Below are 13,727 nucleotides of genomic sequence, written 5' to 3'. Positions count from 1 at the left end.
GGATGCAGTTTTTTTTTTTACATAGAAAGGACACAGAAACATCTACATTTTCTAAAAGAAAAAAGAAAAAAACCCATTTCCATTTTTCAGGCTGACAACTTCCTGTAAGAACAAGGAAAAAATCTCCCTTTCCTTTTCAGTGGTTACTCACAAAGCTGCGGTGTCTCCTGGCTGCCTGAGAGCCCGTCATGTTTTAACAGGAAAACACTCTGCCCTGTTGATGATGCCCATAGAGATTCCCACAACACCAGATTTTCCCTACTCAGAGCCCCGATAACCACAGAGACACAGAGAGGGAGACAGCAGGAGGGGGAATGCACTGATCTGAGTCAAGCCCGCTGAAGGGAGAGACACCAAAACCGGACACCAGACACTAGCCTTTCAAAATAAAAGCTTTTGGTCAGTTGCTTTGTTTGCGTTGGGGGCATAAAAATCCCTCCATGTCTTATTGTGGGAGTATCTGGATCTTATACAGTGTAATGCTGAAATTCGCAGCAAAATAATTGTTCATACTTTATTTTAATTAGACCTGCAACTAACATTATAGTCATTATCAATTAATTAAAGGCTGAAAAATAATCAGCAGCCCTTTTGGTGATCAATGAATCATTTTAAGTCATTTTCCAATTCTACTGGTCTGGCTTCTCAAAAAGAAGATTTGCAGCTTTTCTTGATCTAAGATGATTGTAAAGTGAATATCACAGTTTTGGACTGTCGGTCGGACATAACAAGACATTTGATGACATTGCATAGGAATATCGGAAATTGTGTTATTTCACGATTTTCTGACGTGGTATATAACAAAGGTATCAATCAATTGTGAAAATGATCAGCAGATTAACTGATAATGAGAAGGATCGTCCAAACACAGACTAACACAGTCCAAAACCCAAGAATATTTACTTTACTATAATGTAAAACGAGCTGCAAATTCACACCAGAAACCCTCAAGTGTTTTTTTTTTTTTAAATGACTTAAATTATTAATCAATTATCAAAACATGTAGCAATTAGATCGACTGATCAATTAATTGCCTTATCATTGCATCACTACTATCACGGATTGTAATTTTTTAATTATTGTTTGAACTTCCTTAAACACCGTTTTTCTGGCTACTGAATATTTACATTAGCAGCTACTGTAATGGCCTAATTCCCCCAGAGGGGTCAATAAAGTTTCACCACATCTTATCAACCTCAGTGCCCCGTTTGTGCAGTATAAGTCTTATCGCCAACTGACTCTCTGCTGCTACTGTGATGAGTCATGAGATTTTGATGACATCACATGATGTTACATGGCTGCAGATACACAGATGGGATATGGGAAGAAAAAGGGGGATTATTGGCAAAGATGGAAAAAAAAAAAAAAAAAGGCAGTAAATTGAGTATGAATTTAGAAAAACCACTGAATTCAACAGAAGCACATGGCAAACAGAAGAGTAATAATAATACTATAGTAATAATACTGTGAGAAGGGTTTGTTACCAATTCAAATTCTGAAAATTTAAAAAAAAAAAAAAAGTTTGAATAATAATTATAAACATTTGTCATGATTTCCTGGTTCTGTTTTGTATAGTTGTGAACTAAATATCTTTGGATTGTGCGCTATTTGTCGGACAAAACGAAATTTATTTAGTTATTCCAAAGATGACCAAAACTGTTGCAGATTCATTTTCTGGCCATCAAGAGATAATGTCATCAACAAACAGCTTAAAAGATTATAATTAAGACTGTCTACATTAGAGAAGCTCACTTTTTTTTTTTTTTTTACCTTTCGTAAAACAAAGGTTGTAATTTTATCTGGTCGTGTGGCTATTGGTGAGAGAAAGTAATACATTTTTAAGACATAATTTCAAACTGATCACGAGTTTATCTGACTAAGTTACCATTTTCTTTCAATTCATTGTTCATTTGAATCACCAAAAAAGCTTGACATGAGGACAGTGAGTCAGAGGTGTGGAACGAGGCGAGGGGCCTAGCTGAGGGTGCTTGGTGAACTTGTATGTTAAGAATTAAATACATTTAAAATGATAACAGTTAGGGACATATCTATTGATTCTCCCTGTACATCGTGATCATTTTGGAGTTTAACTTATTAAATGTTTCTATATGTACATAAAGGTGAGTTTAATTTTGAAAATCCTGACCGGAAGCCCTAATTGTTACAATGAAACAGTCCTTCAGAGGGAAGATTCTATTGGTCACGAGGGGGCGGGATAATGAGTCCATATTTGGAAGCTGAGCGGTTGAAGCATTTGAGTGACAGCTGGGCGAGCCAGTAGCCAGCCAGAACAGAAACTACTGTTGCCTGCCAGAACCAGCAGGCAAAGTACTGTAGTTTTGTTCGCGGTTGGGCCTAAATATCCTGACTACCTCTCAATCAACCTGCAGTCATATTAAAACGTATTAGTCCCCGTGAATAATATGATTTATGTGCAAATAAATCAGAATATTAACACTTGTGAAAATTCCAGGGCGTGATTGACGTAGAGGATATGCTTGTTTACGATTTACCAACAAAGTGTAAAACCCCCGAGTAAAACACATTAGCTACCATCCAGTCCAAAAATGCAACAGATCAGCCACAATTTCAGTAAAATATTCACCTAATTCTCTAAGTAGTTTGATGATATTGTACAACAACAAAGCAAAGTACAGCTACTAAAATACCCCAATAAACAACCCTTTATACTTACACTTTCCGTCACCTTCTCGTTGACCGTAGGCAAAGGAGTTTTTGTTGACATCTTTTAATCGTCCTTCCTTTACCAGTCGCCGTCTGATGTCCAAAATCCACCGACACCTTCTCAGCCGAAAAATGAAATTATTGCTTTGCTTTGCAGCTCTCTCCGGGGAAACAGTCTCAGCATGGATCGTGACAATTTTCAAACCAGACCGGACGTGTTAGAGCCGAGCACCTGAACTGTTAAACACCGAAAAGAAATGAGCATAATAATCTTATGTTCAATATTTACATGACGCGTACACACCGTTCATGGCCTGTGTTCAAACGAAATCAGTGTCCGTTTGCCCGTTTGGGTTTGACTCAGTGTAGCTAACTAAACTAACGTTAAGGCGCTGTCGGTCGCGACTTCCAAAAATCGCCCCAGGCTTTTTTTTCTCACAAAAATAACTCTGTCTAGAAACAAGCCATGGCGTCGAGTGTCACCGGTGGGTATTTCTTGGAGGGATTCAAACGGTTTCGGTGGCTGAAATACTCGCCGTCGGCTCGGTTTCTTCCATCTCCGGCGGCCCAAAGTGAAGCTGGTCTGTCTGTTTTAGGTGGGACCAAAATGGCTACTCAGCGACTGGGCTGGATTAGGCTACCTTCACGGACCCCTCCCAGACTCCGACATCAGAATATTTCATGAGCTGTCGAACAACCATTTGTTGTCAGAATTTTTTCCTCCATTAGTCGATAAAAAATAATTGGTAGTTAAAATTTAGTAGTAAAATGTCAAAAAGAATGATAAATAGTCCTATTGCAAATATATTTCGATTGTTTTTTTTTTTCTCGATTAGTCATTTAAAATTCATTATTGGTTAAAATTTAGTAGTTGTAAAATTTCAAATAAATCGACAGGTAGGGCTGCAACTAACAATTATTTTTGTTATCAATTAATCTCCTGTGAGCTGCTTATTTGCAGCCCTACTCACCAGATTATTGTCTCAATTAATCACTTTGTATATAAACATCAGAAAATAGCAAATTCCAAGGTGATGTATTCAAATCGCTTGTTTATAAAAAAAACAGAGAAAAGAAGCCTATCCTCACATCAGTTCATCATTAGATAGTTGCAGATTACTTTTCTGTTGATTGTCTAATTAATATGTAATTAGATTCAATTAACTCTGCGACTAAGTAAATCAACATAATTTTTTTGACATTTTTAGGCCAAATTAGGTTTCAGAGCTAAACTGAAAGGGAGGTAGATTTGTCCTCCAGATACGACACAATAATATATGAGTATTACATTTATTTACAGAATATATCATTCAAACAGTTAAATTGCAATATTAAATGTTGAATTTCATAGTTTTTAATAAATGATTGGAAAATGTACAGCTTTTTTTACTAACTAGTTGAAAATGTCTTAGCAGGGTCTGATATTTGAACTCATGACCTCTATTCTACAATTAGTTACCATGTCATTCCATGTAGTAAGTAGGCAAGTAAATCTTTATCTTTAAAGCTGCAAATGAAAACATACAACGCCAAAGGAAAACATAAATAAACCAAAGAAAAGAAAAAAATATACAAAAAAAAAGAAAAAAAAGAATAACAACAAAGAGAAACCAATCAATGCAAGGAAGTGTCAATAAAATGTTTTTGGGAAAAGATGAAATCCACATCTATGCAATACCCACAGTCGGATTTGGTGTCATGAAATGTGGTTATAATTTCCCGACAGCACATGAACGTAGCATGAGTGTCCAGCTGAACGGGTGGAGGAAGTGAGGAAACCGGCTGACCTCAGTCCCATTGGACCAAAAAGTACAGAGAGGACTGTCATCATCCAGGAGGAAACGTCTCTATGGGAATTTATTTGGCTTCAATGGAAAACGTTTTTTTTTTTCTGTTCATGCACGAATTCAAATATTAAAGGGAGGAAACTCGGGATAACGAGACATTAACCCTCTTTTCATTCTTTACGTGAATAGGCAGTTTGTGAATTGCGTCTTACGCATTTTTTGACGTTTAGCCTACTTACATTTATCACTCGGGTAAAGTTTTTTATAGACTCAGATTTACATTCTATGCTCAGTTTTATTTGTTTCCCAATAAATCCTGAATAATGAATGAATTAAAAGCGACATAAGTAAACAAATGACGTAATAAGTTTTTTTTTGTCTGTGTGCCTATGTATATTTATTTGATACTTTTTCCTTTATTTTGCCTCACATAATAAGAAAATGCTACAGCTGATTTTTCCCTGTGAACTAAGTGAGTGGGGATGAAAATAAACCATAGAACTACTTTCTATAGTTTTATCTTAAATATAACTTCTAAAATCTCCTCAATAATGTCTGTCTGTCTGATTGATGTAAAAGACGGTTAATGTGGAAGATTATGATTTGTGGATGAATCTGAAAATGAATTTCACACATTATCTACAAATCTCATCTTGAATAACTAATGATAACTGATTGGCCCGTCATGTACCTCTTTATTCAAGGCAAGTTAAAAAAAAAAAAAAAAAAAAAAAAAAAAAACTGCATATATTTAGCATAGAGATGCAACCACTTTCATTTTTGGTTGATTATTCCCTCCAGTAATTTCACATATTAAACTTGCTTATGTCCACCAAACAGACCAAAAACTCAAACATTTCCAGTTTAATATTACAGAAGTCTAAGAAAATCAGCAAATATCCACATTTAAGAATCTAGAACCAGTGAATTTTTGGCTTTTTTGTTTGTGGGTTTTTTTGTTTTTATTTTTAATTGTCGGTGATTCATTTTCTGTCCAACTCATTATTTGAGCTGTAATTTGGAATTTTATTTGGATTTTGCAAGTTCCCAATCAATAACATTTTGTAAAACCTGTGTGTCTGTACAGAACACACATCATGAGCCAAGCAATTCGCCATTTCTAATCCAGCTTCTCAAAAAGGAAAGAGAAAACAATGACCATCGCAAAGTAAAGGATATGTGGTGGATAGCAAAACATTCATTCTTTATTGACTGGAAAAATACAGGGACCAAAAAAAAAAAAAAAAAAAAAAAAAAAAGGAAAAAAAAAAAAAAAAAAAAAAAAAAAAGTGCAGTCAAAATGATCCCCCAAAACACCCATGATTAAAACTCCCAAAGCGACTTAATTTCATCAACTGAATAGATCTCAAAATTACAGAGTTAATGTGCAGCAAGTAAAGCGCTATGTTAAGTCATGCCACAAAGCAGAGGAGGGCTGCAGGATTGGGGCGGGAAGAAGGATGAGGGTGGTGGGGGCAGGTAGTAAAGGAGGGAAAGGCCAGCCATTTAGGTCTTACAGGGCATCGTGAGTCAAAGCCACAACACAAGAAAAGCATCATCATCATCATCATCATCATCATCATCATCATCATCATCATCATCCGAGTCTCTCAGATCGCATCAATGTCAATGTCGTCCTCTTCTTTTTCAGGCGTGTCTGGTTTCACAGTCTCCACTTTGAGCTCGCGGGCAGAGGACGAGTACACCACCTGAGGACAGCGTTAAAAACATGCAGTTCAACACACATGAAATCAGCTCGGCTCTACAAAGGAAGGCCAGCAAAGCCAGCGGTGCGACATTAGAAGAGCCACTTCAGATAAAAGTAACTTCTAAAGTCATCTACATCCATTACCTCTACATTCTCATCATCTTCCTCCTCCTCCTCCTCGCTGCCCTCGCTCTCCTCCTCTGCCTCCTTCAGCCATTTGACAAAAGGAGCAGCCTTGGCGTGGATCTCTTTTGCAAGTTCCTTAGAGACGTACTTCTTAGAAACCTGGTGGAGGAAAAGAGTCAGTCATTCAGGCTGTAACAGCTCAGACTAAATACAATGACAATCTAAGTGTTGTACTGTGGATTAATGACAAAAGATTATCAAATGTGACATTTAATCCACATTATTAGTGTCTGTGATTTAAAGACTTATTGCTTTTTATCAAAAGCATGGCTTCTTAACTACAGTAAGTGCTCCAAGGAAAACTAGGCGTTGAATGTCCACTGTTTACATAAAAACAATTAGCAAGTTATTATTGGATACAATAAGAAATTAAATTTATACAAAATTTGAAGGCATATTGGAGTATATATATGATGTGATTCACAGTTGGATATTTTAGGATTTTATCTTAGTCATGTCACTCCAAGTAATACAAGTGTAATAATGATATCATTACCGTGTTATTGTATTAAGTTCAACACTCCTACAAGCCAAAAACCTGCTCTAAAACTCACACTGAACTGATACCAACTGATACCAGGATCTTTGCATTAGTTGAACATCTAGACACACCCACCTTCTCTGCCCAGGCGAATATGACGTCCTCCTCCAGCAGGTCAGCGTCGTACAGGTCTTTGAGGATGATGGGAACCCGCGGCAGGAGCTGGACCTGATGCAGCTTCACGACACACTCGAAGCCTCCCAACAGATACTTCTGGGCCTTCTTGTTGTTGTGGCAGAACTGAGGGGAAATTAAATCAAAACAGTCAGGGGAAGAAAATCCAACACTCACTCTGATGTCAGGAGGAGTAAAATAATCAAGTGTAAAATCTGACGTTACATTTGATCTACAGAAATGTAGTGAAGAAAAAAAAAAGAAAATGAAGTTTCAGTTTTCATTTCATCTGGGCCCAAGAATAGATAGAAGAAAACCACAGTCACGCATCATTCAACTCACCCGCAGGAAGTGGCGTTTGTACTTCTTGATCTGGTCGCGAATGTTCTCGTTGAAGAGCAGCTCGCTGAGGATGAGGGGGCCCATGGCCTTCACATCCAGACGCTCCGCCTCCGCCAAGATCTCCTTTTCAGCCCCGTCGATGGTTCCACTCTCCTTCTTTTGCTGGAAGAGGAAAGAAGAAAACCAGATTTTTTAAGTGACTTTTGTAAATTTTAGATGAACAGAACATTTACAAACACTCTTCCTCCCTTCCCCAATACTCCAAAACTTTAAATTAAAGACAGAAGTGGGGAAGGATAAGTAAGCAAGCCCAGTTATCAATCAGCAGTCAGGGATTCTTACTTTCACAAAGTTGTAGAACAGGTTGACCCTCTCCTCCAGGGGTTTCTCCAGGTCCTCGCTGAGCGTCAGGTTCTTGGCGTGATCGCTGATCTCCTCCATTCTCCGCCTCTGCGCCTCCTCTGTGGTCTCCTCTGCCCAGTCCTCGTCGTCGTCGTCTCCGTCCTGACAACCAGACGCAGAGAGGGGTCAGACAAACTGACGAGTGGATGCAGAATTTTTATTTGTTTGTTTTCTATTGGGGGGATCTCTCACACACTAAATGTGAAAAACCAGATATTTTCTGCGATAAACAAAAATGATGAATTAAAAAAAAAAAGGAAGGACATTTATCAGTAATTCTGTCAGAAATAAACCTTACTGGCAGGAAGACTGTTGGTGCTTTTGACTAGAGCGAATCCTTGTGATTTGAGCTGACAGAATCTGCTGTTTGAGGGCTTTGAGGAAACAAATTTAAAATGGTCTCTGGGTGTGAGGGGACTAATAGCTTTTATTCAATTTGTGTTGAGTCAGCGCTTTCAAGTCCATTTAAAAGAATATAGATGCACCTTATTGATACGTCAGCATGGGCTTTAAAAATCACTAATACAGTGGCAAGAAAAAGTATGTTGTGCATTGGTTGGTGTGTGTCGGCTCAGGGTCTGGGCTCTGACTGGTCCACTACAACAGGTGGATTTTCTTTGAAGTCATTCTATAGTTGACGTTCTCCAACCCGTACTGTGAATGTTTGAATGATGTTTTCAATATGGACAAGAACAACATGATTTTTGTGTCCTTCAGTTAAAACTGATTGTTCATAATTACATGAAGATCTGACCATATCATATACAAGTTTATTCATAAATGGAGGTAATTCCAAAGGCTTCACTTACTTTTTCTCGCCACTATATATCATACCTTCAAGTAGAGGTAATAAGGTATTGTTAAAAACCAATTAGTCTCCTCCATATGTTCAGACATTTTCCAGCTACATCTCTGTATCTGTTAAAATCCATTTTGTATGCAGCTGTTTTTTTCCAGATACCAGAAACACATAAAACAGCTGGAGCAGCTAAATATGATAAAAAGGTGGACTATCAATATAGCTGTACTACCAGAATCTTTGTGTGATGTTTTTTTATGAATATTGGGTTTGTGGTGTTTCCCCACAATAAATCTAAATTAGTTCAGAGAATTTCCACAGCACTGGTCCACGCCTGTTAACATGGTTCCTGTGGCTGCACCTTGAACTACTGGCTCTGAACCATCATCGTGTGAATGCAACAGGATTTCCCAGCAGGACAAATATGAGTTTGAGAGGAATAATGGTCAAAAATTAATAACCATAATTTTGCGATCAGAGTGAACCAGCATGTGAATCATTTTATGAAACTTCACTCAATTCAGAGTACATTTAAAAAAAGAAAAAAAAGTGGCACTGGACTGTGCAACGCTGATAGTGAATCCTGTTTGTGTACTCATGACTAAAAACAAACATCGGCTCTTAACTAGGTCGCCGAACTCTGTGACCACAGTGTCTGAGAAACCATATGGTGAGGTCTTTTTAAACTCTGCAGTTTAGGGAGTGTGTGATATTGAGCCCATCTTGTTGGGTCAAAATGCACAAACAGAAACCTGGCAGGGCAAGATAACCCACCACAGCCTGAGGGGCGTCAAAGTTGTCGTGGTTCCCAGCCTCTCCACTGCCAGAGCCATTCTCCTTGTCCTTCTTGCGGTTCTTCTTCTCCTTCTCTTTCTTTGCAGATGCAGATCCACTCTCATTGCTCTCTGTTTTTGGAGAAGGGGAATAATCATATCATAATTAAAGCAGGTGTTGGATTTACTGCTGCCTGGGTGCCAACTGCACCACCAAAACTGCTTATGTTGATGCCAAAGTGTAACTACAAGAACAGACAAAATCTCACCTGGTGGGTTTTTGAGGATGAACGTGCAGAGTTTGTGTCTGGTGTCTAGCATGCCGCGGTTTCCACAGGCCTTACAGGAAGTGCCAATGGTTTGTTTCTTGGGATTGACATGCTGCGAGGACGAATAAAAGCTTGTTAGATCTAAAAAGCAGCTCCACAAGTCTAATAAACACTGAGGAAATCTCTGCTTTATTAAGTTAAAATGTTTTTCTTTCAGGGTCCATTAACTTGTGAAATTACAATAAAAGCTTTTTCTCCCAGACTTGCGTTACAGATGCTGCGAGACATTTACCAGATCAGTTTCAGGGTTGTCACACTCGGTACACAGCACAAATTTTCTGATGAACCCATCAAGCATGTCCTGCAACTTGTTCGCCTCGTGGGATCCGTTGACGATGTAACGGTCGTTTTTGGTATCAAACTGGGTCTGAGCGCCGAGTTCACAACCAAAAAACTTGGTCGGGTCTGTGGAGGAGAACAGAAATGACGTCAGAGATCACAGTGAAGTTAAAAAACATCACAGTTTGTGTTCATGTAACCAAACAGTCTTTTTGAATATTAAAAATTATATTTTAGATTCCTGGAAATTTGTCTATCTTCCATTGCTTTATCGACACAAATGTCATCCCGTAAAATAACAGTGACAGCAGTGCTATCATGGTGAAGCAGTGTCATTTTGGGTGTTCACCTCCAAAATATCCTGTTTCCTATTCCTTATATACTTTGGTCCTGACTTGGAAAACCAATGTATTTATTTACAGCTTAATTTCACACTTATTAACACTGACCTTTCCTCCATTCAACATCCTCAACCTGAGATGACTGATGATTAGTGGTGTGTTTGATTTAAGTGTTTTTACTTAACCCCTTCACATTGTTTGAATGAATAATAATTCAGAAGTGATAAAGGAGAAATGTAAGTAAAGCTTCATAACAGAAAACCCAGCATCATTTGGTGCCGACAGGCAGCTCTTCTGGTTTTTGGTTGATGGTGCTGGCAACAACTGTCTTTTCCACAGATTGTGGAACACCAGCGATGTGGCGAGGTAATATTACTTACATGTTGGAGGCCTGTTCAGTGCCTTTGCAACATCAACCATGTTGACAATAACTGTCTTGATTCCATTCCCTTTGCCTTCAACCTGAATGGAAGATAAAAAACTGTTAGGGGAAAAGACAGCGTTTCCATAACAGAAACAAAGTCTCTGTACACACTTTCCAAACTGCATGTTATCTCAGGCAACGTTGATTCAGTCCAAGTCAACATGTTGAATGTTGTTCTTTCTACTTCTGTAATGACATTTCTGAGAACTTGAACATGTAGAAACTATTGTTCAAAATCTGTGACTGCAAGCCATTTACCTTGGCAATCAGACGGGGCATCTTGTAGCGATAGAACTGGTCTGACACGCTGCGGTTGACGTTGACAGACATTTTGGCTGGATGTTAACACTATCAGTAAGATAAAAGGATCTTGGTTGGGGATTTTTCGGGATCTTCTGTCTGGAAAAGAGGGGATGACATAAACGACTGCAAGCGTGCTCGGTCTCTGACATGAAAAACGTTGTGCCGCTGTGGCCGCAAGCTCCTTGCTTGAAGGCTAGATTTCCACCACACAGGTTCCAACGGCTGCGCAACAGCTCTAAAAGAGGAGAGGGACAAAAAAACAAAACTGTCAATATTTAATAAAGTTATTAAAGAATAGCTTCATATGTGTTCTAACCAACTTTCCAAAAACCGACTCTTTTCCAAGCAAAAACAAATTTTCTGATTTTTGCTTCTCTAACGTGAGGATTTGCTGCTTCTCTCTGCTCTATGTCAGAGTAAACTGAATCTCTCAGGTTTTTTATTTTAATGGCAAAGCCATTTATACAAATATAATTGACAGATTAAATCAATTATGAAAATTATCTTGAGTTGTGGGCCTAATTGTGCACCTATGACTTAAAGCAAAGTGGTAGTTTCCCAGTTCCATATGAGTAGGTAGGTCGTCAAGTCTGTTCCAGTTGTTAGTGAAGAACCCGTAATATAATTACAGGATTTTAATAACTGATTATATCAAAACCACCTCCTAATAAATTAAATAACAGGTTCAAGTGCCCATTCTGGTTCAAAAACTAAAAGGTCAGGGGAGACTGTGACAAAGGTTTTGTTGTTGTTTGACAGCTTATAAAACTTAAAAAAAAAAAGGAAAGAAAAAAAAAGCATAACATTGTGGTTGCAGCACAGATTATATAATTTATTTTATAATGGAAGTGGTCTGTACTCTAGACATATGAGAGTCCACAAAAATAGAATAAAACCGATTCCTGTGGTGCATGTTCACTCTTGACTGACTGGCACTATTCAGCCAGGCCAGTCTGAGTTATGACAGGGGATACAGGATCCCAAGACTCTCAGACAGCTGTGGGATATTCAGAGTCCCCTGTGCAAATATTTCTCAACTTAAACAAGTCTGAGCATACATTCCTGCATTACCAGGCTGATTTACAAATATGAAAAGGCTGGGTTCAAACCTCTGCACTCAGAAAATACTGCAAATCCAGCAAATATCCATGTGATCCAACAGCGAGCAAGCAAGCTCAGCAGATTAGTCCAAAGAGGAAAAATAAAACCCAGCCACAAAACTGGATGCTTTCCCCAGCTTTTGTGGCCATATACATACAAAAAAAGCCCTTTGTCTTACATGAGGGCCTCTGGCTTTAGTCACATAAGGCCTGTTCTTTTTAATAGGTCACAAACAGGAGGCCTAGCAGCTGCCAAACTCCCCCCTCACTGTCTCTCTGTCTCTGCTGACGGCTTTGATATCAACTCCCCAGTCTGTAGGATGTCAGGGTGATTCCACATGAAATGACTCACAACTGGCTTGTCAGTGGCACCGTGGAGTCCGAAGCTGAGGTGAATCAGAAGGGCAGAGGTCGAGACTATTTCAGGGGGAGGCTAGTTAGCTTAGCTGGATGCTTGGTGCAGAGTGCGTCATACAGTCACTGCACACGAGTGACGGGACTGGGAGACGCCATTTTGATACAGTGGCACAGAAAACATGACATACTGCACAATAAACACAGAGAAAAACACAACCAGGCACCACACACCTCACCAAACATTTAAAGACAGATCATAAACTGTGCCAAAAACTCACCGTTTTCGCAAAACAAAGACATAAACACAACGCTGATCGTCCAAGAGCCGCAGTGAACGGTGGTGGATGGCTGGTGCTGGTGTTGTATTGATTGCAGCAGGGGTTCTTAATGGTTTTGTGGCTCCCGAAGATGCACAGTTAAACACCCGAAAGCGTCCAAACGGTGCAGGTGCCAGGCTCGGAGACAGAGGGAGGGTTTCTGGAACGTCCTCGGGGTTTTCGGGGGGACCTTTCGAGAGAAGAAGCGTATTGTTATCCCACACAATCTAGCGGACTAAAAACGCCAACGTTAGCATCATCGGGTGTGACAGCCGTTTGTCGTTCACATAACTATCATTTCAACGATACTATGCTAAACAATCCTCAAATGTTCCATTAGATAACGCACCCTGAATGTAACGCAGCTCAAATGAGAAGCTAACTGGCTAAAGTTAACCTTACACGTGTTTCATCACCAAATTTCCCCGAAAAAAATCAGACAAATTATCTTTGAATATAAATGTGGTGATGCCACTAAATACTACGTGTACATACAGCTTCGCCGTTAGCGTTGCCCGTTATTAAATCGCGTGATAACGTGATAACTCCAGGAAATAGTCCGAACCCAGATGCTATAGCGACGCCAGTTAATAGCCGAGCGTTGTCGACGCAGTCCGGTGATGGTAATATGATTAAGTAGTATCTTTAACAACTGGTCAGCTAGCTATAGTTTCTCGATGGAAATACGAACATTGGTGTGAAATCCACGTCAGGCCAGGCCGACGAAAAGCGATGATTTAATTTCGGACCTTACCTCTCGAATGTTCTGCGAAGCACTGTTACTCACGGTGCTTTTACTGACGATGTCAAACTCACAGATAGAAAACGGTCAGCCCCTTCCGGTGGTATCATTGACTTCAAATTAAAGGTCCGCTTTCGTCGTGCTAGTAAATGTACACAATTCCTTTACGATACTAAATGTGGGACTTTAATTAGCCAC

General features: G+C 39.2%; 2 protein-coding genes across 13 annotated transcripts in view; both read right to left on the bottom strand.

Moving 5' to 3' along the window:
• mark3 (microtubule affinity regulating kinase 3) overlaps positions 1-3,275 on the bottom strand; it is a 63,138-nt gene extending 59,863 nt beyond the window's left edge. For all 11 annotated transcript variants that reach the window (XM_022750029.1, XM_022750034.1, XM_022750033.1 and 8 more), the window contains exon 1: positions 2,696-3,275. In XM_022750029.1, the coding sequence (XP_022605750.1) occupies positions 2,696-2,746 (51 nt within the window). In that variant the 5' untranslated portion in view covers positions 2,747-3,275. The remainder of the gene's footprint in view (positions 1-2,695) is intronic.
• A 2,046-nt stretch (positions 3,276-5,321) lies between these two features.
• Positions 5,322-13,616, bottom strand: eif5 (eukaryotic translation initiation factor 5). Of its 2 annotated transcripts, none has more exons than XM_022751091.1 (12): positions 13,542-13,616; positions 12,749-12,977; positions 10,969-11,248; positions 10,667-10,748; positions 9,899-10,071; positions 9,607-9,718; positions 9,339-9,469; positions 7,706-7,867; positions 7,364-7,525; positions 6,983-7,147; positions 6,325-6,465; positions 5,322-6,181 (listed from the first exon to the last, which is right to left on the bottom strand). In XM_022751091.1, the coding sequence occupies exons 3-12, from the start codon at positions 11,038-11,040 to the stop codon at positions 6,083-6,085; spliced, it is 1,299 nt and encodes a 432-aa protein (XP_022606812.1). In that variant the 5' UTR covers positions 11,041-11,248; positions 12,749-12,977; positions 13,542-13,616; the 3' UTR covers positions 5,322-6,082. The 2 variants fall into 2 exon arrangements, with proteins under 2 accessions (XP_022606812.1, XP_022606813.1); XM_022751092.1 differs by having other exon boundaries at positions 13,479-13,543.
• Between the last annotated feature and the right edge of the window lie 111 nt (positions 13,617-13,727).

This window comes from Seriola dumerili, unplaced genomic scaffold (genome assembly GCF_002260705.1).
Source record: "Seriola dumerili isolate Sdu_G_001 unplaced genomic scaffold, Sdu_1.0 BDQW01000149.1, whole genome shotgun sequence".
NCBI classification, from domain to species: domain Eukaryota; kingdom Metazoa; phylum Chordata; class Actinopteri; order Carangiformes; family Carangidae; genus Seriola; species Seriola dumerili.
The sequence above is the reverse complement of the archived record's forward strand: the minus strand, read 5'-3'. Positions and strand labels throughout refer to the sequence as shown.

Excerpts from the sequence above, each read along its gene's own strand:
- eif5 (XM_022751091.1), bottom strand. The coding sequence starts at position 11,040 with ATGTCTGTCAACGTCAACCGCAGCGTGTCAGACCAGTTCTATCGCTAC. Across the intron at positions 9,719-9,898 it reads ACAACCCTGAAACTGATCTG|CATGTCAATCCCAAGAAACA; the intron begins GTAAATGTCTCG and ends TCGTCCTCGCAG. Across the intron at positions 6,466-6,982 it reads TATTCGCCTGGGCAGAGAAG|GTTTCTAAGAAGTACGTCTC; the intron begins GTGGGTGTGTCT and ends TTCCTCCACCAG.